We start from the raw sequence: 25,587 nt of genomic DNA, 5'->3' as shown, positions 1-25,587 counted from the left end.
AAACTGTTTTAGCAATAATTACAATGGTTGATTTCAATATCCTTATTAAAGTTGATGTTTATCATGCAACCGAACTTCTATGTAAAATTACAGTATACATCTTTATTCAGTATCGATTAGTTTCCCGCACAATATTAGTGACTTCTTCCATTAAAAGGGTAATATAATATGAGCACATGTTAAGTTGTAACTAAAAACTGCACGTAATGTTCTTAGGATTGTAAAAAAGCAACAGCCACTAACAAACAGGAAACGCGGTTTGGCATGTAATGAAATGAATGAACAAAGAGGCGATTGTGGTCCTCGCTGCAGACCGTTTGTTCGTTAAAACTCTCCCTATCCTACCAACTTTGTCGTCTGCCATATGTGCAGCACAGGTTTAACATTATCACATCAAACATATCCAATTAAATCTTGGCTTATTAGTAATAAATGTATTTAATGTCATATAATTAATTATTTATCATGACAAATGTAAATAAAATTTTATTTTTATAAGTAAATTCAAATATTTGAAAGACAATGTTAGAATCCATTGAGAGTGTTGTTATCAATTTTAATCCCAATTTTGAGGTTTATATTTGAAAACGTCAATAAAATAGTAAAAGGGGTTGATCGATTAATTTAACAGATTAACCCTTTAAACAACCACACTACGCAAGACGTACCCATGAATGTAAGGCACAATACTTTATATGCACATATAAATTGACTATGTTTGTGTTTAGTACTCCTTGCAAAAAATGTTCTTTTTCTCTTTAGCATTATAAATATAGACAGATCAATGTTTAGTTATGTGTTTTATCTTACAGAGTACAAAATAATAACTGCACTGGTTTTACACGTACCTATTTGTTTTACTTAAGGTTTGGTTTATTTCACACATTATCTACATAAAACTGATTGAATTTAATGTTTCAGGTAAGATATGCCAGTTATTCCGCCATTGTAAGTACGGTTTTATTAACGCTTATAGGGAAGTAGTTTATATTTTCTTAAGTGTAACATTGTTACTAACACTAAAAGAGCGTTACAAAAGTTATTTTATGTATAACTACAAAAGCTTTCTGGAGTTTTGGTCATAAGTTAGTTGTTCTAGACTATGAAGGTTGTTGTAACCATATGAAAAACAGGATGTGACCATCAGGCTATCAGAGGTTTTATACTACTTTCAACGGCAACGGTTACACGGCAATGGTTATTGCAATAATAACAGTTATGTTGTAAAGTTTTGTGGAGACGAGAACTGCAGACAGACATGACAGTACAGTAGTCACGTAAGTCCTCATGTGGAGGGAAGTGTAGTATATATACAGTATAATATCTATATGACTAACATGGTAGGAATAGATTACAACGATCTGTGTGACTGACAGTGTAGACATAGAGAAATGACAATGCTATTTGAAACTGGCAGTGTTGGTTATAAAGGTTATATACACTACTAACTATGATCTATCTATAATTGCTAGACATAGACTAAACAAGTCTAGTGGCAAAGTGGCAAAGTTCGTGGCTAAAGTCTTTTCAACCTTGCATAACGCAGGTTAATCACAATGATATACTGTATATGTGACTGCTTACTTCTATGAGTTGTATACAGGGATAGTTTCTGATATGAATGGAATAGGAAAATGATTAAATCGATGTGACTATAATTATTAATATTGAAAAACTAAAATTAGCAAAGCAACTAGAAATTAAGATATCAAAAATGTCAATTACCTGGTAAATTAAAAAATAGTGTATTTTAATCACCTTTATAACTATAGACAGATATAGACCTAGACACATGCCAAAGTTATCAGATACGTGTCTGAAGGGCAGGTAAAGAACTGTTCAAAACACGAGTTTTTTTAGGCTAGGTGGGCGAGGTGTAACTTTATCACCAGTAACAGTAAGACACATGTCTGTGTTTTGTATATATATATCACGAGTACAATGGTTTGGTTCACACGCTATCCCTAATTTACGATGTTTTTTTATGATTATATTCTCAGCCTTTTTTGTTGGATAAGTTGGAAACATTCTTCTACCATAGGAAGTAGAGCAAACTGCACAAATATTTTACTTTATACTTTTTACTTGTCAATTATAAACCATTCTGTCTACCAATAGTTGTAAAACTTGTTCACCAGATATAAAATTTAAACGTCATTGGTAATGATAACGTCATTGGTAATTATTGGTAATGATATTGGCTTAATATTCAATGGTGTAGGCATTTTACAAAAGTTTAAGCAATGAAGTTGTTTAAAAAGTTAGGTGGAAACTGCCAATTTAATGTATTATTGTAACTATTGTTATTATATCAATTTTTTTATGATTGTTTAATATTAATTTTTTCATAAGTAATGGTAATACATCTAATTTGCAATACTAGTGCATATTCAATACATTATGGTATAATTCGGTTGTCATTTTGCATTGTCCTCTTGTAGAAGGTACTTTGTTAGAATGCCACAATTGAACATTTTCTGTTTTAAATCATTTCAATAGTGTTAGAATCCCTGTCATTGTGATGTAAAAAAGACAATAAAACCCGAGAGTAGATTTTTTCATTTATTTGTAGTAGAAAATGCCATAATGTTAGTAAATGTTTTCTCGTGTCTATCGCCTACCACGGAACACAAAACCCGCTTAAAAAGAAGGGATTAGCCTGAAGGGCGATGAATATTTAACTAAGAATGATTGTGGCGTCATCAACGGCAGTCATCGTCTTATTTTTCAGCTCCGCGTTTAACTTCATTTGGCTAAGCTATGTCTAAGCTTATTATCTTTCCTAACAGTTTTCTTTAACGTTTAACTGCATAAAATATGATTTTTTTGCATCCTCTATGTGCAATACAATGATAATAAAACTCCTATAGAAAAATAGAGATTTGACAAACATTAATAACTGAAATGTATAAATTGATGCACTAATGCTATTTTATGTCATTTCAATGTCCAGTGTGTTTGTAGTAAATTTACTTATTGTTAACTGAGTTGATTACCTGAAATTATTAGAACTATATAAGTTGACTTACTCAGAGCCATTCTGAACAAGCAAATCTTGGTCGAATCGTCGTTTAAGAAACAAAAATATCTTTATATTAATTTCGTACGCTGATTCTTTGCGTCAAAATTGTGGGCGACTGGGAAGTCGTAGAATAACGAGAGGAGGCTCAAATTAAAGGTCTCGATCCTGAGACGGCGGGAAAATAGTAAAATACCTAAAATTCTAACACAAAATTAGATATAACGTAAAATAATCTCCATAAGAATCGCATTAAATCCAATTACTGCTGATTTTTGTTTACTTCAATACAACTGATCGTGATTTATCATTAAGCCAGTAAGCAATATTACATGTGGATTACTCATTTGCCAGTTTATTCTGCAATGTACTATATGAAACCAGGGATAACGTTACCTATAATAATTAGTATTTTTAGTTTGTCTTAGAAAGTTGAAATTAATTGTTTTACTGTACAATTTGTATTTTTAAGTAAATTAGTTAAGCGTATGAGAATTTTGACAAATAAGTAGTAGAATCATAGGAGATGGCTCAAATTAAAGGAATTGAACTTAGAATGGCTGAAAAACATGAAGTTTGTTCTTCTAATTTGAAGGTTATTGTTTAACAGGGAATAACCACATTGACTAATAAATGGTTCAAGATTAAACTAATTGAAAACTTCTGCTTTCTTCTCATTTCAAAACATATGTTGAAGATTTAATCTACACTTTTTTTGTAAATTTACTAGTTTTTATATTTTAGGTTTATTGTAGAGTTTAATCAATATTTTGTATGAAGTGGAATAATTTCAACGTCCACTCTTAGAACACAACCTGGGAATAAAGATTAAATAGGTTCGTACAGGTATTTGTTCATTAAGTAAGTACTAAGACATGTTCCAGTGGGCGGAAAACATAATTTTTTTGAGGAGATATTAACCAGGTACTGCCTGTTGCTCCAAGCAAAAGAAGTTTTAAAAAATGTAGCCTAGCATGAATGGTAGTGAAGAGAGCATCCATATATAACAGTAAACCCTAGAGGTCGTTTGTCGAAGATGATGATGAAAAGTAATTTCGTGGTTGGTTTCGATAACTGGGTAATGGAACCCTTACCAGACGCAAAATAGTCAGTAATCAGGCGTTGATTAGGATCTTTTTTTTATAGAATATGTAAAGTCAATCGCACCTTTGAATACCACCACATAAACTTACACTAGGCTAATTGTAGTCAGAAACAAATCTAGGTTTAAGTTTGGTCAATGCCTTTACTGTAAAACCTTTACAAAAGGTGTGCCGTTGAGCAAAGGAGTATGTACAAAGGAGCATACCCTTAGAAATACTAACTTGGTTGGGATGCTAATTTTGTGGGTTTGACCAAGAACTAAGCTCAACACACATTTATTTCCCTTTTCACATTTGATGAAGACAATTTCCAGTATTTCAATCAGGGAAGCATTTTTCATCATCATTAACCAAGACCAAAGCTACCTTAGTAAACCAATTTTAATTTGCAAACAAGACTTTGGCAGAATTAAACCTCGGGAGGCTTTCAAATTATTTATTGAAAATAACGTCAACAAAAGCAAACGAAGACAAACAACAAAATGTGTTTTTACACAAAAGATGTTGTACTGGGATATCTATCCTGACACATTGATAATTTGATTCTGAGTTTGTTTAAATATTACAATAATTTGTTTTACATTTGAGCTTTTTAGGGACTTAAAGCCACTAGTATGATTTAAATTCGTAAATAAGTTGTGTAGCGTGGTTAATATCTCAGGCATTATCCATTTAAAATTATTAATTAATTATGATTTTTTCATACAAATCGTTACAGAAACCTTCAGAAAATTGTAATATTTTTTCCTATACGTTATCATCCTACTAATATTATAAATGAGAAAGTTTGGATGTATGGATGTATGGATGTATGTTTGTGACAAGTGAACGCGAAAAATACTGGTCGGATTGGGCTGAAATTTGGCATGATGATAGCTCACATTCCCGATTAACATATAGGCATATTCTTATTTCAAAAATCCTTTCGGGCTCCGCCCCAGTGGCTCTGGAGTTTCCCATGTTAACCTTATGAGAAATGGAATTATTGAATCTTAACAGCTGTTTCAACTAAACAAGTTGGTTCTGTTCTATGATGTTCAATAACATTAAAGTTACAAGGATTACCAACAGGGTGCAGCACTATTATTTCTTTTACATTTATGACAACAGCTAATTTGCAACCAAAAGGTGAGTGAGCGTAGCGAACGAACTTCAACCTGGAGGCGAGTTAGCGTAGCGAACGAGCTAACCTGAAGGCAAGTGAGCGCAGCGAACGAGCTCCAACCCAAAGGTGAGTGAGCGTAGCGAACGAGCTCCAACCTAAAGGTGAGTGAGCGTAGCGAACAAACTTCAACCAGGACGTGATTGAGCCATGCGAACGAGATAATCTTGAAAATTAAGAAGTTAAACGGAGCAAAGCCCGCGGGTTACAGCTAGTAATATATAAATACAATCTGTCTGCTCCAAGTAATGATACGTAATACAATATAGCATCTTTTAGTGGGTCTATCTAGTGTTCGTCACTCATTTTGCTATTTTAATTACTCTAAATTAATTTATAATCGATTCTAAACAAAAAGCAATTAATGAATGGGTTTTTTTTGGGGGGGGGGGTGGTCTGCAAGTGTGTGTGGAAAACTGTCCTTTTTCTTAATAAGGGTACAAGAAAAAAATAATGATTACAAAAATCTAATATAGCTACAGACTTATTATTACCTTCCAATCTATTGTATTTTTGATACTCTTTGTAGGAATACATTGTCACAACTCTAAAAAAAAAAAAAACTTATCTCTGTGGCATTCAAAAGTTTTACCAAATCGTTCCATTTAAAAGTTGTTGATCATTACATACAAGTACTGTATCTATCAAGTTAAATCCTAGAGTATATGTACACTACGATGAAGGCAAAATGGTAGCGTATCCTTATGAATGGTTACACGAAGAGGAGCAGTAAAACAAGGGGTTCCTTATTGCATGTATAGGGACAATGTCGTATATCCATGGTGCAAATGCCTGGCCTAGCTACCTCAGTACCTCGCACGACACTGCAACTATTCCAAGTAACCATGTCTTCTAGAGCGCTGTGCGTGACGTTCTAACCAACCTACTGTTCTAGATAACCGCCAGTTAACTAATGCTGATATTAACTATGTATGATATCAAAACCCCCATTGCTGAATCCAGAGGAACTAAGAACTGTTAAGTTAAGGTAAAGGGGGATTTTTAGTATACACTTTTAAAATGCAATATTACTTGAATAGTAAACAATCTGGAAAATATTTATGGTTATTGTGGAACTTTTCAATTAAGCCTTGAATTCCTTTTTAACTATTTTCACAACTTTGTACTTTTGAATGTAGAGCAAAAAGTATTGGCATTTGTGCAGTTTCACTAAATGGACGAAACAGTCTGTAGTTTAAAAATTCACAAGTCTATCAAAGAATTAAATGAAATCAAAAATTATTTAGTGAATCGCCTACTTGTAACAATATGCTACTGTTAATTCATTGACATAAAGTGATGCATTTACCGTGAATGTGCAATGCATTAGTCATATGTGTCAAGTGGTGGTGCAGCATCCCTTGACACAGTGGCATGCTGAGTCCTAAATACTGATAACCTTATCTGACACGTACATTCCTCAGCAACTTTGGTGCATAACGCACGTGAATGTGTAAAGTATTAGTCAAGTGGTGGTGCAGCATCCCTTGACACAGTGGCGTGATGAGTCCTGAATACTGATAACCTTATCTGACACATACAGTCCTCAGCAACTTTGGTGCATAACACACGTGAAATGTGTAAAGCATTAGTCATATGTGTCAAGTGGTGGTGCAGCATCCCTTGACATAGTGGCGTGCTGAGTCCTGAATACTGATAACCTTATCTGACACGTACATTCCTCAGCAACTCTGGTGCATAACACACGTGAATGTGTAAAGCATTAGTCATATGTGTCAAGTGGTGGTGCAGCATCCCTTGACATAGTGGCGTGCTGAGTACTGAATACTGATAACCTTATCTGACACATACAGTCCTCAGCGACTTTGGTGCATAACACACGTGAATGTGTAAAGCATTAGTCATATGTGTCAAGTAGTAGTGCAGCATGCCTTGACACAGTGGCGTGCTGAATCCTGAATACTGATAACCTTATCTGACACATACAGTCGTCAGCAACTCTGGTGCATAACAAACGTGAATAAGTAAAGCATTAGTCATATGTGTCAAGTGGTGGTGCAGCATCCCCTGGCACAGTGGCGTGCTGAGTCCTGAATACTGATAACCTTATCTGACGCGTACAGTCCTCAGCAACTTTGGTGCATAAAGCACGTGAATGTGTAAAATATTAGTCATATGTGTCAAGTGGTGGTGCAGCATCCCCTGACACAGTGGCGTGCTGAGTCCTGAATACTGATAACCTTATCTGACACGTACAGTCGTCAGCAACTCTGGTGCATAACACACGTGAATGTGTAAAGCATTAGTCATATGTGTCAAGTGGTGGTGCAGCATGCCTTGACACAGTGGCGTGCTGAGTCCTGAATACTGATAACCTTATCTGACACATACAGTCGTCAGCAACTCTGGTGCATAACAAACGTGAATAAGTAAAGCATTAGTCATATGTGTCAAGTGGTGGTGCAGCATCCCTTGACATAGTGGCGTGCTGAGTACTGAATACTGATAACCTTATCTGACACATACAGTCGTCAGCAACTCTGGTGCATAACGCACGTGAATGTGTAAAGCAATAGTCATATGTGTCAAGTGGTGGTGCAGCATCCCTTGACATAGTGGCGTGCTGAGTCCTGAATACTGATAACCTTATCTGACATATACAGTCGTCAGCAACTCTGGTGCATAACACACATGAATCTGTAAAGCATTAGTCATATGTGTCAAGTGGTAGTGCAGCATCCCCTGGCACAGTGGCGTGCTGAGTCCTGAATACTGATAACCTAATCTGACACGTACAGTCCTCAGCAACTTTGGTGCATAAAGCACGTGAATGTGTAAAATATTAGTCATACGTGTCAAGTGGTGGTGCAGCATCCCCTGACACAGTGGCGTGCTGAGTCCTGAATACTGATAACCTTATCTGACACGTACAGTCGTCAGCAACTCTGGTGCATAACACACGTGAATGTGTAAAGCATTAGTCATATGTACTGAATACTGATAACCTTATCTGACACATACAGTCCTCAGCAACTTTGGTGCATAACGCACGTGAATGTGTAAAATATTAGTCATATGTGTCAAGTGGTGGTGCAGCATCCCCTGACAAAGTGGCGTGCTGAGTCCTGAATACTGATAACCTTATCTGACACGTACATTCCTCAGCAACTTTGGTGCATAACACACGTGAATTTGTAAAGCATTAGTCCTATGTGTCAAGTGGTAATGCAGCATCCCTTCACACAGTGGCGTGCTGAGTCCTGAATACTGATAACCTTATCTGACACATACAGTCCTCAGCAAATTTGGTGCTTAACACACGTGAATGTGTAAATTATTAGTCATATGTGTCAAGTGGTGGTGCAGCATCCCTTGACATATTGGCGAGCTGAGTCCTGAATACTGATAACCTTATCTGACACATACAGTCGTCAGCAACTCTGGTGCATAACACACATGAATGTGTAAAGCATTAGTCATACGTGTCAAGTGGTAGTGCAGCATGCCCTTACACAGTGGCGTGCTGAGTCCTGAATACTGATAACCTTATCTGACACATACAGTCCTCAGCAACTTTGGTGCATAACGCACGTGAATGTGTAAAATATTAGTCATATGTGTCAAGTGGTGGTGCAGCATCCCCTGACACAGTGGCGTGCTGAGTCCTGAATACTGATAACCTTATCTGACACATACAGTCCTCAGCAACTTTGGTGCATAACGCACGTGAATGTGTAAAATATTAGTCATATGTGTCAAGTGGTGGTGCAGCATCCCCTGACAAAGTGGCGTGCTGAGTCCTGAATACTGATAACCTTATCTGACACGTACATTTCTCAGCAACTTTGGTGCATAACACACGTGAATTTGTAAAGCATTAGTCCTTTGTGTCAAGTGGTGGTGTAGCATCGCTTCACACAGTGGCGTGCTGAGTCCTGAATACTGATAACCTTATCTGACACATACAGTCCTCAGCAACTTTGGTGCATAACACACGTAAATGTGTAAAATATTAGTCAAATGTGTCAAGTGGTGGTGCAGCATCCCTTGACACAGTGGCGTGCTGAGTTTTGAAAACTGATAACCTTATCTGACACATACAGTCCTCAGCAACTTTGGTGCATAACACACGTGAATGTGTAAAATATTAGTCATATGTGTCAAGTGGTGGTGCAGCATCCCCTGACACAGTGGCGTGCTGAGTTCTGAAAACTGATAACCTTATCTGACACATTCAGTCCCTAGCAACTCTGGTGCATAACGCACGTGAATGTGTAAAATATTAGTCATATGTGTCAAGTGGTGGTGCAGCATCCCCTGACACAGTGGCGTGCTGAGTCCTGAATACTGATAACCTTATCTGACACATACAGTCCTCAGCAACTTTGGTGCATAACGCACGTGAATGTGTAAAATATTAGTCATATGTGTCAAGTGGTGGTGCAGCATCCCCTAACAAAGTGGCGTGCTGAGTCCTGAATACTGATAACCTTATCTGACACGTACATTCCTCAGCAACTTTGGTGCATAACACACGTGAATTTGTAAAGCATTAGTCCTTTGTGTCAAGTGGTGGTGCAGCATCCCCTGACACAGTGGCGTGCTGAGTCCTGAATACTGATAACCTTATCTGACACATACAGTCCTCAGCAACTTTGGTGCATAACGCACGTGAATGTGTAAAATATTAGTCATATGTGTCAAGTGGTGGTGCAGCATCCCCTAACAAAGTGGCGTGCTGAGTCCTGAATACTGATAACCTTATCTGACACGTACATTCCTCAGCAACTTTGGTGCATAACACACGTGAATTTGTAAAGCATGAGTCCTTTGTGTCAAGTGGTGGTGCAGCATCCCTTCACACAGTGGCGTGCTGAGTCCTGAATACTGATAACCTTATCTGACACATACAGTCCTCAGCAACTTTGGTGCATAACACACGTGAATGTGTAAAATATTAGTCATATGTGTCAAGTGGTGGTGCAGCATCCCTTGACACAGTGGCGTGCTGAGTCCTGAAAACTGATAACCTTATCTGACACATACAGTCCTCAGCAACTTTGGTGCATAACACACTTGAATGTGTAAAATATTAGTCATATGTGTCAAGTGGTGGTGCAGCATCCCTTGACACAGTGGCGTGCTGAGTCCTGAAAACTGATAACCTTATCTGACACATACAGTCCTCAGCAACTTTGGTGCATAACACACTTGAATGTGTAAAGCATTAGTCATATGTGTCAAGTGGTGGTGCAGCATCCCTTGACACAGTGGCGTGCTGAATCTTGAATACTGATAACCTTATCTGACACATACAGTCCTTAGCAACTCTGGTGCATAACACACGTGAATGTGTAAAGCATTAGTCATATGTGTCAAGTGGTGGTGCAGCATCCCTTGACATAGTGGCGTGCTGAGTCCTGAATACTGATAACCTTATCTGACACGTACAGTCCTCAGCAACTTTGGTGCATAAAGCACGTGAATGTGTAAAGCATTAGTCATATGTGTCAAGTGGTGGTGCAGCATCCCTTGACACAGTGGCGTGCTGAATCTTGAATACTGATAACCTTATCTGACACATACAGTCCTTAGCAACTCTTTTGCATAACACACGTGAATGTGTAAAGCATTAGTCATATGTGTCAAGTGGTGGTGCAGCATCCCTTGACATAGTGGCGTGCTGAGTACTGAATACTGATAACCTTATCTGACTCATACAGTCCTCAGCAACTTTGGTGCATAACACACTTGAATGTGTAAAGCATTAGTCATATGTGTCAAGTGGTGGTGCAGCATCCCTTGACACAGTGGCGTGCTGAATCTTGAATACTGATAACCTTATCTGACACATACAGTCCTCAGCAACTTTGGTGCATAACACACTTGAATGTGTAAAGCATTAGTCATATGTGTCAAGTGGTGGTGCAGCATCCCTTGACACAGTGGCGTGCTGAATCTTGAATACTGATAACCTTATCTGACACATACAGTCCTTAGCAACTCTGGTGCATAACACACGTGAATTTGTAAAGCATTAGTCATATGTGTCAAGTGGTGGTGCAGCATCCCTTGACACAGTGGCGTGCTGAATCTTGAATACTGATAACCTTATCTGACACATACAGTCCTTAGCAACTCTGGTGCATAACACACGTGAATTTGTAAAGCATTAGTCATATGTGTCAAGTGGTGGTGCAGCATCCCTTGACACAGTGGCGTGCTGAATCTTGAATACTGATAACCTTATCTGACACATACAGTCCTTAGCAACTCTGGTGCATAACACACGTGAATGTGTAAAGCATTAGTCATATGTGTCAAGTGGTGGTGCAGCATCCCTTGACATAGTGGCGTGCTGAGTACTGAATACTGATAACCTTATCTGACTCATACAGTCCTTAGCAACTCTGGTGCATAACACACGTGAATGTGTAAAGCATTAGTCATATGTGTCAAGTGGTGGTGCAGCATCCCTTGACACAGTGGCGTGCTGAATCCTGAATACTGATAACCTTATCTGACACATACAGTCCTTAGCAACTCTGGTGCATAATACACGTGAATTTGTAAAGCATTAGTCATATGTGTCAAGTGGTGGTGCAGCATCCCTTGACACAGTGGCGTGCTGAGTCCTGAAAACTGATAACCTTATCTGACACATACAGTCCTCAGCAACTTAGGTGCATAACACACGTGAAATGCATAAGTATTTCTGTGAACAATCTAGATAAACACATCTCTGTGAAGTTTATAGGGTTCTTCTATGGGATAGTCAACAAATTGCAATAGTAGACACGTTTATTTTTGTGATTTGATGTAATGACCAAGAGTGGTTTTCAAATATTTATATAATATTTAACGGTTTTAATAATAGCGGTGAAAATTAGTTTTAATAGGCTTGTGAAAAAGAGGAGTGTAGTCAACTATATAGTAAGTTGCAATTTCAACTTATAGTTTGCTGTACGTAGAAATACTAAACTTTGGTGGTAACCGTGGTATTCGAATTATTTAAATTAACCCTTTAAATTTTGGGTATCTGTCATGGTTTGAATGTTTGTGGCTTCTAGATAGGTTGTAGATACTATATAAAATACTTCGGTGGTTGGTAAACCTTGGTTAGTAAACTGTTAAATAATTCAATGTATGTTGAAAATACTTTGAAATGGTTCATTTTTCATACACTATACATGGTTTTATTGTAAGTTTTTGTAGCGTATTGCATATTTTCAACTAGCTAAATTCAGCGGAACAAATATTACATATAGTTCAAAGACAGAACGTCAATAAATCTTTAGATTAAAAAAGTGTCATTGGACGTAATTTTGCATAATATTTAATCATTTGTTGAGCTTGAATATTTATTTCGTACATTCAAATAGTACGAGTTAAGAAAATAAACTGTAGATCAAATAAGTTTCAATATCAATTGTTGGTAGAACCACTAAGAATTTATTTTACTTGGATGAATGCCGTCTGTAAGCCTCTTCTGATGAGAATTTTTTAGCATTCGTTCATTGGAAAATTATTATGAGGTCATACTTGTAACTATATGTGTATTATTAGCTTTTAATCCAAAATACCCAACCCGACAACCGATTATCGTTGAAAGAAAAAACATTTAAACGACATTATAGCGATCTTCAAGTACAAACGAGCACCAGACTGCTACTTAAGGAATGGAAAGCACTTAGCGTTATACTTCTAGAAATGATCCTTTAACTGAAAATTCCGTCGCACATTGCTTTAACACAAAACGCTTTTAGGAAGTTGAAATTGTCTCAGATATAACACGTTGTTATAAGTTGAAACAGAACTGAGTCACAATAGTTATCCTCTACAGTAGAGGTGTTTTTTTACGTCTGAGACATGAACTGGGAACATGCTTATAGTCATTTTAGCGAATTATCTATACGGTATTAATTTTTTTATTACCGTACGTCTCATGGCAAAACTTAGACACGGGACCGGTTTGATTTTTCTTTTTGCTGTCCCCAGATTCCAAAACAAAAACACCATCTGTTTAAAATATGTATCTATCTATTTATTTGTTTATAAATATAACTTTTAAGTTTGCTTGTTTTGTATATATTTTTGTCAAACTTGGTCAAATTATTTATTTTATATTAAATCAATTAATTAACATTTGTCTAAAAAGCACACTTTATCGCCCTCCCTGTAACAGCAACTCTTAAACTTAATTCTTTTTAAATAAGGATTAAAGCTGACAGGTTTAAGGAAGTATTTATGTGAAATCCAATCAGGCAAATGGAAATTCGCTTAGTCTGCAAGTTTGCTATGGCTGGGGAATTTTTGGTTCTGTATGAAAATAAAACAAAGGTTTGTTAATTCTACAACTTTATTCACGAATATTTTATAATTTAATAATTAAATGTATTTTACACAATTATTAATTATCGAAGTAAATTAAATTCTGTACCAACTTAATGCTTTTTGTGTCCGTAGTATTTATATTTCGCAAAATGACTTTCAACAATTTTTATTTGTAATTGTATTTTATTGTATACTTAAACTACACTCATCTCCATTCATCCTTGCATTAAATTACCTACATTTGTGTGGTCGCCATTTTAGAATAAAGTATCAAAGTATTGTTGATGGAAATTATTTTTTTGTAATTCTTACAAACCAGATATTTTTTTACAAAAGAAAAAATCTTATACAATCGTCATCAACATTATACGTCAACTTATTTCTTGTGGAAATTACTAGAACAACGTTTGAAAAAAACTTCCCCTTAATGTAAGAAGGTTTATTGGAAGTTTCTCACTGTATTCAATTGTCAATATTTTGGTGGCAGACACGGAGTTACGGCGGCGGAGAAAAGCGGGTAATGACATTGTCACTCTACAAAGTGCGAGCAAGTTGAAATTTGATAAAGCCGAAGTGACGGAGAGATGGCGGCTCGTGACCTGTGTCAACGGAGACTGCAGAACTAGGTTGTCTTCCACCACATACAGGACAAGACCTTTGTCACTGGACACTGTTCCTAAATGCACCACCTCATTTTACAGGACTGCCGTAAAGAAAACAATGTGACAATGGACACTGCTAACTATGTTATCCCCCACCCACATTCAGTACTGTTGTTAGGATGGAAATCCTTGAATTTGATGAAAGAAACTTTTGAAGAACCACACGTCCAATTTGAATTAGTTTCGTACAGAACATAGTACCTGAATAACAAAGGATAATCATGTGTATATCAAACATAATTTGATAATTTGATTCAAAGAATATTATTTCCACGTCCTAACTATAAGCGTACGATAATTTGTTTCAGGGATTGAACATAAACATCCGAAACAACATGTGTCCGTCAAAAGTACCCCAAAATAATTATACTACTATTTTCTCTTTTTTTACAATGTTTGGCAAAATCCTCAGGATAAAAAGTTTGAATCAGCAAGAAATTGGTTTCCTGTGTAAAGTGTAACATTTTAATCCGAGCTTTTATGGTAAAAATGTCTTTATACACTGTTATCAGCATCAAACACTGTTTTGACGTTAACATTACGACACGTTATCGTGAGAGCCCTCGGGTTTTGACACATAACCTCTAGAGGCAACATCCTTAAAGCTTTGAGTCAACCATTTATTTCTCTGGCTTGATAAGTGGTTTCGTATGCAGAATTGCTGAATAATCTTTTCTCGTGTTGTCTTTTTGTTTTGTTATTCTATATGAAACGAAATTAAAGTTTTCTACAAAAACAATAACTATTAGTCAAGTATACTCAAATATTAAAAAAATCAACGTTTGTTTATGGTGACTTGTCATCTACTAAAATACTGTTGGAAAATGTTATCGCCAATTAACCAGAAGACAAGCTGCAAGTCGGTGGCTGCTGGCTTTGGTAAAGGGCGGAACATCTTAGATTAGATCTTAGTTTACTGTTGGAAATATTCTCCCTCTTGTAATGTGCATAAAAAAGTCTTCCTAATTACTTTAACATAGAATTGAAAGAAATGGTTGTCTCATGCCAATTAAAACGTGTCTTATATTAAGAGTGTCGTATAGCTAAATTTTACTAGTTACTAGGATAATTTACCTCATTGGTATAAAAGAAGAATAGTGTAAAATCTAGTTTTAATTTATAATAGTTTTCAATTAGTTTCTCGTGCAATAAATGACATCATTTAATTAAGTATGTATGGCTTTTTTCATACAAAGCTGTGCTAAATGTTTCAATTGTTGTACAATTAGTTGCTTGACATTTAGTTGTATTTACAGACATTTAGAACATTACGTAACCAGCAAAAGAGAATACATTTTGAATGCGAATGTATTACTGGTCCCCTGATAACTCAAAATGGCATAGCAGCGAGGCAAAAACGTTAATTTCCAACAGTAAGCAAAAAACAAAAACTTTAAATTCAACAATTAGCAGCCGCTTATGAACTCAAGGGATGTGACCAGGCTGGGTGGTGGTGGAGGGGGAAAACAGCTGATGAGACCACAAACTCTTTGTTGACCGTAAACAGAGGCATAATCTGCTTTTTGTTTTGTTTTGAACGTAACGGATTTAAGTTTAGTTAACATTTGAAATATATCTGAGTAGTATTGTATTGTTGAATACTTTTGCTTTCAGAACAGTCATTTAGATAATTTTCCCCTTACAAAATAGCGGAAATGGGGGTTGTCACAGTGCTAGACCTTGGTTTAATTGTGTACACGGTATTACAACTTTCCCTGACAATAACACCATTTTCCAAATACATGATTTTTTTAGTTACCTATCTGCAAAAAACTTTAGGGTTTGTTCTTCTAAAACATATAATGTAGGCTATTAAATTGATTGATTACCGTTTTGCCTTTGCTAGGTTGCTTTGTCACGCTAATAACCTTAACCTATCCCAATACTAGAGTTGCTCTAAGTAGTTATTAGAGTTTGATGTGTTCTACTTGTCCCAACACTACGTAGTGACGCACTATCCATAGACTCGGGGTAGTTGTGTTGTGGATGTGCTATACTGAACAGTAGGCCTACACATCCTAGAGTTAACTTATGCCATACAGTTACCCTATCTTTGTGTTGAATGCACCGATATTATATACGATCATTTGAATCCAAGCAATAATGCCTTACGCAATAGCATGTTTAAATACATGTGAAAATTTATCTATCAATATGGGCGAGTCACTGTTACAGCTCAACACAACACATTTTAAAGGTTACATTATCAAAGTTTGCCTTAACTTATATCGTTTCCATTTATTTTTTTTCTCATGGATTTTTACAAATGTATTTTGAATTACTTTCAAACTACCAGACATTAGAGAAAAAGTATAGTATTGAGATGTTAAAGTAGGAGGGTCATTTTGTTGACTGACCAAGACATCAATACAGGGGTGATGTCTAAATGTCAGACAAGGGTGTCTTTTCATCCCCGCTCTCTCTGATTGTGAAGGGTGACGGCTGGGGCTGGGGAGAAGTGGACGGACTTCACCTTCTTTCAAACACCTCGGACTTGCTGTCACATCCCTATTTGCTTCCATACGAGAAACCCAGAGACTGACAGTGTTGTGTTTGTTTGCCCAACAAGACTGTGACCACATTTTGCAATTGAATCGCTTGGTTAAAACATAGTGTTTCTATATTTATGCAGTAAAAAGTTTTAGATTGGATAAAAAAACACAGCTTAACAGCTTAATTATTTATAGCTGAGTGCATCTTTTAACGAATCAGATTTACGATAGAGTATTTGTGTGATTATTTGAATTTGGACCAATATTGGTTAAATTAAAATTCTGGTACACATTTATGTTAAAAATAAATAAATTAAGGACACGTGAAACATTTCCCACGTACAAGAATATTTTATTCTCAACAATCCAACACAGTAACTAGCTAGATAATTCATACAACGTGGAATTTTTTTCATGGTGCAAGAATGGTTTTGAATTGGTAGCTTTATACTCTTCAATAGGCTTTGCCATCTCCAGTGCAATGTTTACGGTGCAACAGAAGGCACAGAGTGTAATCTGTGGTTCACAGAGTTTATATCGATTGCTAAATTAAACTAAATTCAAATCTACCTAATGATAAAGAAATTTGACGCTGGCTTAATGAGTTTCGTGGTACCGTAGTGTTTTGAAAAGACATTCACCTGGCCGGCTAAAAAAATCTATTGCCCGACGAAGTCTTCAGTTGAACATACCTAAATCAACACTTCATGATGTTATCTGTAAGAGATAGAATCTTTATGCCTAAAGGGATCCAGTTAGGACAGCCAGTTTTACGCCCATATAAGATTGATGAAAATCTGAATTTTATTAAATTATTCCCAATTGTATCAAAGTATGAAAAATAACTTCGTTCTTTTCCCTTCAATTTGATGTTTAAATTATTTCTTGAATAGGCCCCGAGCAACGACCCTTTTAAAATTCCCGCATTCTTTTATAAACACCCTAATAAGCATGGTTGGTCAGCTGGATTCAATATTATAGTTTTTATTATATTCTAGAATAACCACTACATTACTAAAACCATGTACTGTATGTATTTAATTGATCCATATCACAGGTTCAGTAGGAGTAGGCCTACCCTGGTCGCAGCTTCTACAGATATCGAGTCGGAATTTACATATTACTGTATCTAGTAATATCGCTGAGATTGTAGCACTGTATTATCCTACATTGTGCAGGACCAATAAACTAATTTAATTTAAACAACCATAGGGAATCAAGTGATAGTACGATAGGTTAGGTGATAATTCTTTTGTATTTAATTTACATTTTACTTATAAGGTTCCATGGTGTAACGGTTAGCACTCTGGACTCTAAATCCAGCGATCCGAGTTCAAATCTCGGTGGAACCTTAACATTTTTATTTGCCTTTAAATTGATGTAAGACATTATCGATCTGAATTTATATTATTTTCCCCACGTGAGGTTCTTGGAGTGGAAAGAAATTTATATATATTAAGGGGGTAAAGGAATGGTTATCATTTGTCAACTATGTGGGTGTCTGGTGTAGACAAACGAGACTGAGAGAGATGAAAATAGAAGTGGCAATGAGTGGAAAAGAGACAGAAATAGCTCAGCCATGTGGAATTAGACAGAGACAGAGACAGAATGCTCCATGTTTCGTGAGATAGAGAGAGAAAGAACATTACATTTCAGAGCATGTGGCCAGAATAATAATAGTGGGTTGATTGCCTTTTTCACTGGGATTCGTCCCTTGAAGCTTAGATGAATAGCTTACGATTTCTCTAAAACTTATTTCCTGTAACCTCTGACTTTTGTTGATTGTTTATAAGCTATTTGCAACGTTTAAAAAGTTTGTATGAATCCCTGATCTTTCTCATGTATCCATAATAATAAAATAAAATAAATTATTTTAATAGTAATAAATAAATTATTTATTATTACATCATTTAACGTAATAATCAGATTTGTTTGGTAATTAATTATGACATTAACAGTATTTTTACAAATATAATATATACAGTACTAGCAACAGATAAGTTGAGAGTACTGTATTATCAATATATCGATTATGGAAATTGTTTAAACTATCAATTTTTGCCATTGGTTTGTCACGCCCCTACAACTCTTGAAACCATTTCAGCTGGGTGTACTAAGTAAATAGAGCTAGATCGAACTCTATATTTTTAACATTTCGTAAATATTACAGTGGTTTTCAGTTCATATTGTTCTATCATCAAATATTTATTTTATAAAAGTATTGTAACAACAGTGTAATGTTGTCAATATAACATCTTTTAATTTTGTAATTCACTGCAGTACTGATATGTGTGCCTATAGCACAATCCATGGATTAATAAAACCTTATTTGACCTTTAGGACCTTCATTTTTGCTTGTTTATGGAATGGATATATTTTTATCAAACTTGGCAAATTTATTTATTTTGTACTAAGCTATTAATATTTTACTAAAAAACCCACTTTACTAGCCTCCCTGTAGCAGCAAACCTAGGTACTCGTTTAACCTAATATTATTTAAATAGATTTAATTGTATATTTTATAGATTTATTGTATTAAGTGTAACTTAAGATTTGAGAGTTGCTTTTGTTTTATATTATTTATTTATGTTGACGTGAGTTGTTTTGAAAAACATATGTTGTAATATGAAAAACGCTCAAGAATAAAGACGATTTTCATTTCATTTCATTTCATTTCATTTCATTTCATATATCAATTCAAGCAAATGGAAATTCGCTTAGTCTGCAGGTTTGCTGTGGCGAGGGTATTTATTGCTACAATTCAAGCTATCCATTCACGATTGATTATGGCTCGATTTGTTCGTATAAGGATGACAAAAAGCCTTTTCAAAGGCGTACGTTTTATATAGGTCAAATTATGACAATTTATTTGATAAAACATCAGCAAGAAACATTGCCATACAGTATTGGCGTAACTGCCGCTTAACACAGTCTTAAGTGTGATAGATGACTTATTAACTCTGTATATTGCCCCAATGTTACGATAAATAAGCGTTTGGTAAGCTTTTAGGAGCTGTAAACGAGAACGTATGTGCTTCTATGTAATCAGGCTCGTTGAAAATAAACTTCTCTCAGTTAGTGGTGAAGCCAGTAATGAGAGTTGTATTTTCCATCTTAATACTTTTAACAATAACTAACCCATTATTATATATTATAGTTAATACATAATTAAACCCTTTAAAAATAAACAATATAATTGGTAAATGTTTCATTGTGTTATTAAGATTACCAAGAAGAGCTCTTACCACAAATTGTCGTTAGCCACGTAAAGACCTGCTTTTACCAAGGGGTTTCCTGATTAATAAGTTAACATAATATGTTTTTTTTTTTGTTTCCCCAATTTAAATTGTTAGAATGAAAGTTAATTCTGTTAATTAAATGCTTTTGCTTGCCACAACACTCTCTGGCTGATAACCAAGATCATGATTAAAGAGCCAGGGCAAGACGATTCACTGGCTTAAGGTCTTTAACGTGACGATTTTATAAATTAAATTAGGGTTTTTTGTTTTTTTACTACAGTAATATTTCCATTGACGTTTTCTCAGTAGAAGTTCACGTTCATCCGTAACATCACAAACGCAATTGGGGCGAACTGCACAGAACAAGTTTACATACTTTTCTTAATAAAACTATAGTGTTAGATAACTAAATGCGTCGCGTTGAATAAAATTGAAAAAAAACATGAAAAATAGGATAGGGCTTTTTAATGAACTGTAAATTATAATAACAAAGAAACACATGGATAGAACAGATGTTAATTAAACTAATTAATTAACAAATGCAATTAATAAGTTAAGTTTATTAAGTTAAGTTAATTAAACAAATGCAATTAAGTTAATACAATTAAGTTAATTAAACAAATGCAAATGTCAACTTAGAGGTTATTATTAAGTAATTATGGGATTAGTTATGGGAGAGAGTATGAAACATACCGCCCGTAATAAAACTAGTTTCTTTTATCTCAATTAATTCTTTGGTTGGAATTACTTAACTTTAACTGGTTTGTAAATTTGCAACTAGGACGATTCCATATTTACTAGGTAGCAAGTGTTTAGTTTTACCCCGGCCATTTTTCAAGTAAGCGGTGGACAGGTTTTATTCTTTGATGATGATCAACTTTCCTTCTTGAATATTTTGAGTGTGGTTTCCAAGCAGTATCATGGTATTTAGGGGATTATCTCCCTATGAGTCAGGATGGCCGAGTGGTCTAAGGCGCTGCGTTCAGGTCGCAGTCCACTTCTGTGGGCGTGGGTTCGAATCCCACTTCTGACAAGTCATTTTTTTAACCCCTATGTTCGTTTTTGTCTCAAAATTATACACCTTGTCGATCTATGTACACCCAAGTTGACTTATGATCACCATCACTACAACCGTGCCAGCTTCTTTAGACTGGTTTGAAGTCTAGTAACGCCAACTTGTGGCAGCTATATTGCCATTATTCTATTATTCTAAAGTATAAGCCAAATATTTAGAGTATTCGAAATCAGTAGGATTGTTAATACTGCATTTCTCCTTTTCAACTGTACAGATAATCTAAAACTGTAAAGTTTTTATAGATCATGTTAACCTATATTCAGTTAAGGCAATACACAAACGATGAACATCTAAATACGGCTACATTGGCTTTGTATTATGTTACTCTACAAGTCAAGACGTTATAGGAAGTTTACTTTCGGTAGTGTTGACAAATGTAACTAATCAATTAGTCAAAGCGTTGTGAATGCTCTATTATTTTCAAGACATTACTTATTTATTCACTAACAACGGATGCTTCTTCACAGGAGGGCCAGAGAGGGTACTTGGAGGGACTGGCCTCTAGGTACGCCGATCTCTTCAACACGCACTACCGGGACGTCCTGGACCACTTGGAGGAGTTGAGGAAGCGGGAGTGGGCGGAACTTTCACCCAGGATACGAGTCCTGGGCACTCCTTCTACCCCTCCAGGTCCTGCTCCCTCTACTCCTCTCACACGAGTACCTCTGACCACCTCCCACTCGCAGCCCATCTACGTGCCTGGAAAATACTCGGTAAGCCCCATACGATGTAGTTGGAGTTTATTATCTTAAAATACTGTAGTTCTTACTATAGCATAATTTTTACTTTACTTATACTAGCATTGCTATAAGTTTGGTTTTTTTATCATACAGTGAATTTTGACCTTAATTGATTATGTGCTTAATTATTAGGCTAAAAGTCTATACCTGTGACAAGGTCGTATTGTGTGGTTTACAATTAAGTGTTGTATGATGAGAGGTAGACTATTGGCTGTAAGTTGATATTGTTGCACCGTGGTATGTCCGTAGCCGTCGAGCTGCCTGAGTGACAAGGAGGAGGACGAGATATACGGGTTCGCCGGCTACGGTGTCTACGGTAAACAAATGCTGCAGAGACAACAACAACAAGCAAAACTAGTCATCACCCCTAGACAGAACTACCAAAAGTGAGTACTACCAACAACACTAATAACCAATAATAATAACTTGGGAAAAAATTTAATCAGTTTTATACGCGAGGGCCATCCGTCAATTAGAGTCTCCGTTAATCTCCTGTTGCGGTTAAGTGAGCAATTTCAAAACTTGCTGATTTAATCTTAAACAAACCTATAGGCTACCCCCGGCTACCCCCAACCACTGCACACAATTACGCACATTTTTTACTTCAGAACACTTTCCGTCCGATACCTGGCAGTTGACTTCAATCGATTGACGCCTTAGATATCAGAAATCTGAACTCAAAACTCAATTCATACTTGATGGGAGCGTTGATACAAATAAACCAATAAATTCTCCAAACACAATTAAGACAAATCCTACAAATTCTTTGGCTACTAAAACGGGACTAATCTTCGCTTATCGATCAAAACCGGCAAAAATAGTAGATGAAGACACGTCAAATGTCTCATTGGATTCTTCATAGACAAGAGTCTTAGTTTTCATGACCATACCTAATACATAAAAAAACTCAGTTCTGTTATTTCCGTTTGCCTAACCTCAGACACAATGAGAAACTGGAGAATTGAGATACTGCTGACGGCATACTATTGGCTCATTTATCCTCACTTAAGCATACGCCGTTCCTATTTGGGGATGTGAGAGCCAGCAGACTAAAATGATGTTTGAACTAAAAAAAATACTAAGAAATATATACGGCCTTAAATAATGTTTCTATTCAAATATGTTTATATTACCATCTATTTACATCCTACAAGTCTCTAACATGATTTGTGAAACAGGAATTTTCTCAATGTGACTATTCTGTAAAAACCTAATACACATTGTGCAATTCACACACGTTGCCAATTCCTAAACATTAAACAACGGCATAACACTTTTCAACTCACTGGCACTTTATCAAACTTGAACCAAGCCTGTTGAAATAAAAATAAACCACTATAAAAATTTGTGTTAATAAACGAGTTGACTTGATTTCAAGAAAAGCGTGTTGCTAATCTCAGATTTGAAGTATCTCGGCAATGACTGGAGCTCGGGATGGAGACCATTGTTTACGGACAGTCCTCGTTCAGTACTTACCTGTATATCTGTAGCCCTGACTTACCTCTGTGTCCTCAATCATCATTATAATACCGGATGGATGTTGAATTAGAGTTAAAAAAAACGTTTAATTTTCTGTATGTTTTTACACAATACTGTAGATTGATAGCTCTTTTGTATACAAATATATACCTTAAATTCATTAGGTATTTTATAAACATCTAGCTTCCATAAACATTTGCGTTATGTTACATTTTTACCGTATTATACTCTTATTTTTCTTACTTTATTTCTTCTTAATTTTTCCACGACATTATTTCAGGCCTTTTTTGTTCGTGTAAAGTGGTGGATGTTTTTTGTGAATCTTGTACAGTAACAGGTTTTCCCTTAGCTGAATATTAGCCTAACTATTTTACTGAAACTTCTGATATTACCAAAACCCAAACTGAAAGTGTATCCCCCTACTAAGAACATTTATATCCATTTTAATCAACCTGCATTGCAATTTCTATTTTTTAGCACTATACTTGCAGTCACTTAAAATTAAACTACCAAAATATTATAAATGATTAAATATCAATATTTGTGATTAGTGTTGAAATATATGTCTATCCTATGCATATTGATTTGCATTTGTATATCGTTTCTTCTCAATTTGACAGTTTTGATATTCCCGAAAGGGCAAGTCCAATAATGTTTGGCTGCAAATAGCAATTACGTTAGGTAATTACTGTTTGCAATCAACACTTCCCCCTTGACACTCCCACTCCGGTCTTCCGCCAACTTTGATAGCCCTCTCACCAACGCAGAGGGAAAATATTGACCACCACAACATAATTTATCGCAACTAATAACTAATTTATCATATAGTAAACATTTATTGAATCAATCATAATGCAAAAAACTTATTTTTGTTTTAGTAATAAACTATAGAGCCTATAGGTCAAATTGTATATAAATTCACACATGAATTACCACATTGTATGTTTGATAAAAGTATAATCTAACATCTACTATTAATATTTCTAACCTAATTATCTTCTTTTTTATAGCTGTTTGAGTCCAAGATCAGCTTACTTCTATGAGTTTCCTCCAAATGGTGAGTAAAGTAGAAGACTAGTTGACAGTAGCAGTAGCCCATGTCACTCACACTCTGACTTTGTTATGATGACAAATTATGTGATTCTACGAATCAATTTCTACGGTTATGAGATCGTAGTTGCTTGGGTGTAAAAATGTGCATAAATTGCCCGTACTTTATAATTTTTTTATGTTTCATCAAAAGTAAATGCATCGTTTCTTTTGCTCGTGTGTATAGGAGTAAACTAGTAAAAGTTGTAACACAACGTAGTTTCTAGCTATAGGCTAGTGCTCAAAAACGTACTAAAAGTCTTTTCTGTCATACGACTCCCCAAATTCTGTTGCGGCATCGGCCCCACCCAAGTGTGTGAGTGACATGAGCCAAATTTGTCTTTACTTTTGTAAATAAATATCCAAAATGGTATCCAAATTACTTAACTTTGCTATGTTGTTATCAGGTTGGCAGGAATTATTGATGTATCAAACAAATGATCAATGTGTCTAGAAATGAAGTATTTAAAAAAATTGGGTTCTTAATTATTTCCAAGTTTACTCAGATTAGAGTGGAATCAGTCATAACATTCTGTTCCCAAGTATTGTAAAATTACCTTCCCGACCCAATTAGGTTTAAGTTTACTTCATTATTATGTAAACTATACATTTAAAACTTTTTGTTCAAAACTTCTATTTTTGTTCAAATTGAAAGTACTTTCCATTCATTCCAATCATTCCATCAAAATTAACTTCTTAGTACTCTAGACCAATGAATCTCATATTGTTCAAGTGTTTATTATTGTTTGTCCATCCTCAGAGCGACCTGGTAAGAAGAGAACAAGTTTCACGAGGTTTTTGAGGCATTTGACGACGCACAGGAAAGACAAGTCTTCTTCGCCCAGGCAACAACAGCAGCACATGACTATGAGCAGGGTAAGTTGCGATAATTTTCAGCATTTTCCGTGTAATCATTTCTTGTATAACCCCCAAGATAATTTTACCGAACCTATTTTTAATTTTAATTACCGCACATGACTTCTTCATCATAATCATGAGTTTTCTCTCTTTCCCTCTCACAGCAGAAGCTGCAAATCTCCTGACATCTGTGAGGACACAAGGTTCGCTCTCTACTTGTTGTGTCATGCCATCCGTCTTTACTTGTGTTTTTTCAACTATTCGTATTTTTTGCTTTCTTGTATATTTTATCTAAATTTTTGGAGGCCAAAAATGATCAATGTTGAAATACTTTTAAGGGTTGACGTTGAAGGATATAGTTTTGGAGTTTAAGA

General features: G+C 35.6%; 1 protein-coding gene and 1 non-coding gene across 3 annotated transcripts in view; both read left to right on the top strand.

Moving 5' to 3' along the window:
- Nucleotides 1-25,587, top strand: part of LOC128990108 (uncharacterized) — a 402,010-nt gene that overhangs the window by 362,144 nt on the left and 14,279 nt on the right. For both annotated transcript variants that reach the window (XM_054412372.1, XM_054412364.1), the window contains exons 2-5: nt 21,515-21,760; nt 22,037-22,173; nt 24,277-24,323; nt 25,116-25,231. In XM_054412372.1, the coding sequence (XP_054268347.1) occupies nt 21,515-21,760; nt 22,037-22,173; nt 24,277-24,323; nt 25,116-25,231 (546 nt within the window). The remainder of the gene's footprint in view (nt 1-21,514; nt 21,761-22,036; nt 22,174-24,276; nt 24,324-25,115; nt 25,232-25,587) is intronic.
- Nucleotides 20,922-21,005, top strand: Trnal-cag (transfer RNA leucine (anticodon CAG)). The gene has a single exon. It is a non-coding gene; the product is annotated as a tRNA-Leu (tRNA).

Source organism: Macrosteles quadrilineatus, unplaced genomic scaffold (assembly GCF_028750875.1).
Source record: "Macrosteles quadrilineatus isolate MER2022 unplaced genomic scaffold, UCM_ALF_1.0 Scaffold_1__1_contigs__length_201487025, whole genome shotgun sequence".
Taxonomy (NCBI): Eukaryota; Metazoa; Arthropoda; class Insecta; order Hemiptera; family Cicadellidae; genus Macrosteles; species Macrosteles quadrilineatus.
The sequence above is the reverse complement of the archived record's forward strand: the minus strand, read 5'-3'. Positions and strand labels throughout refer to the sequence as shown.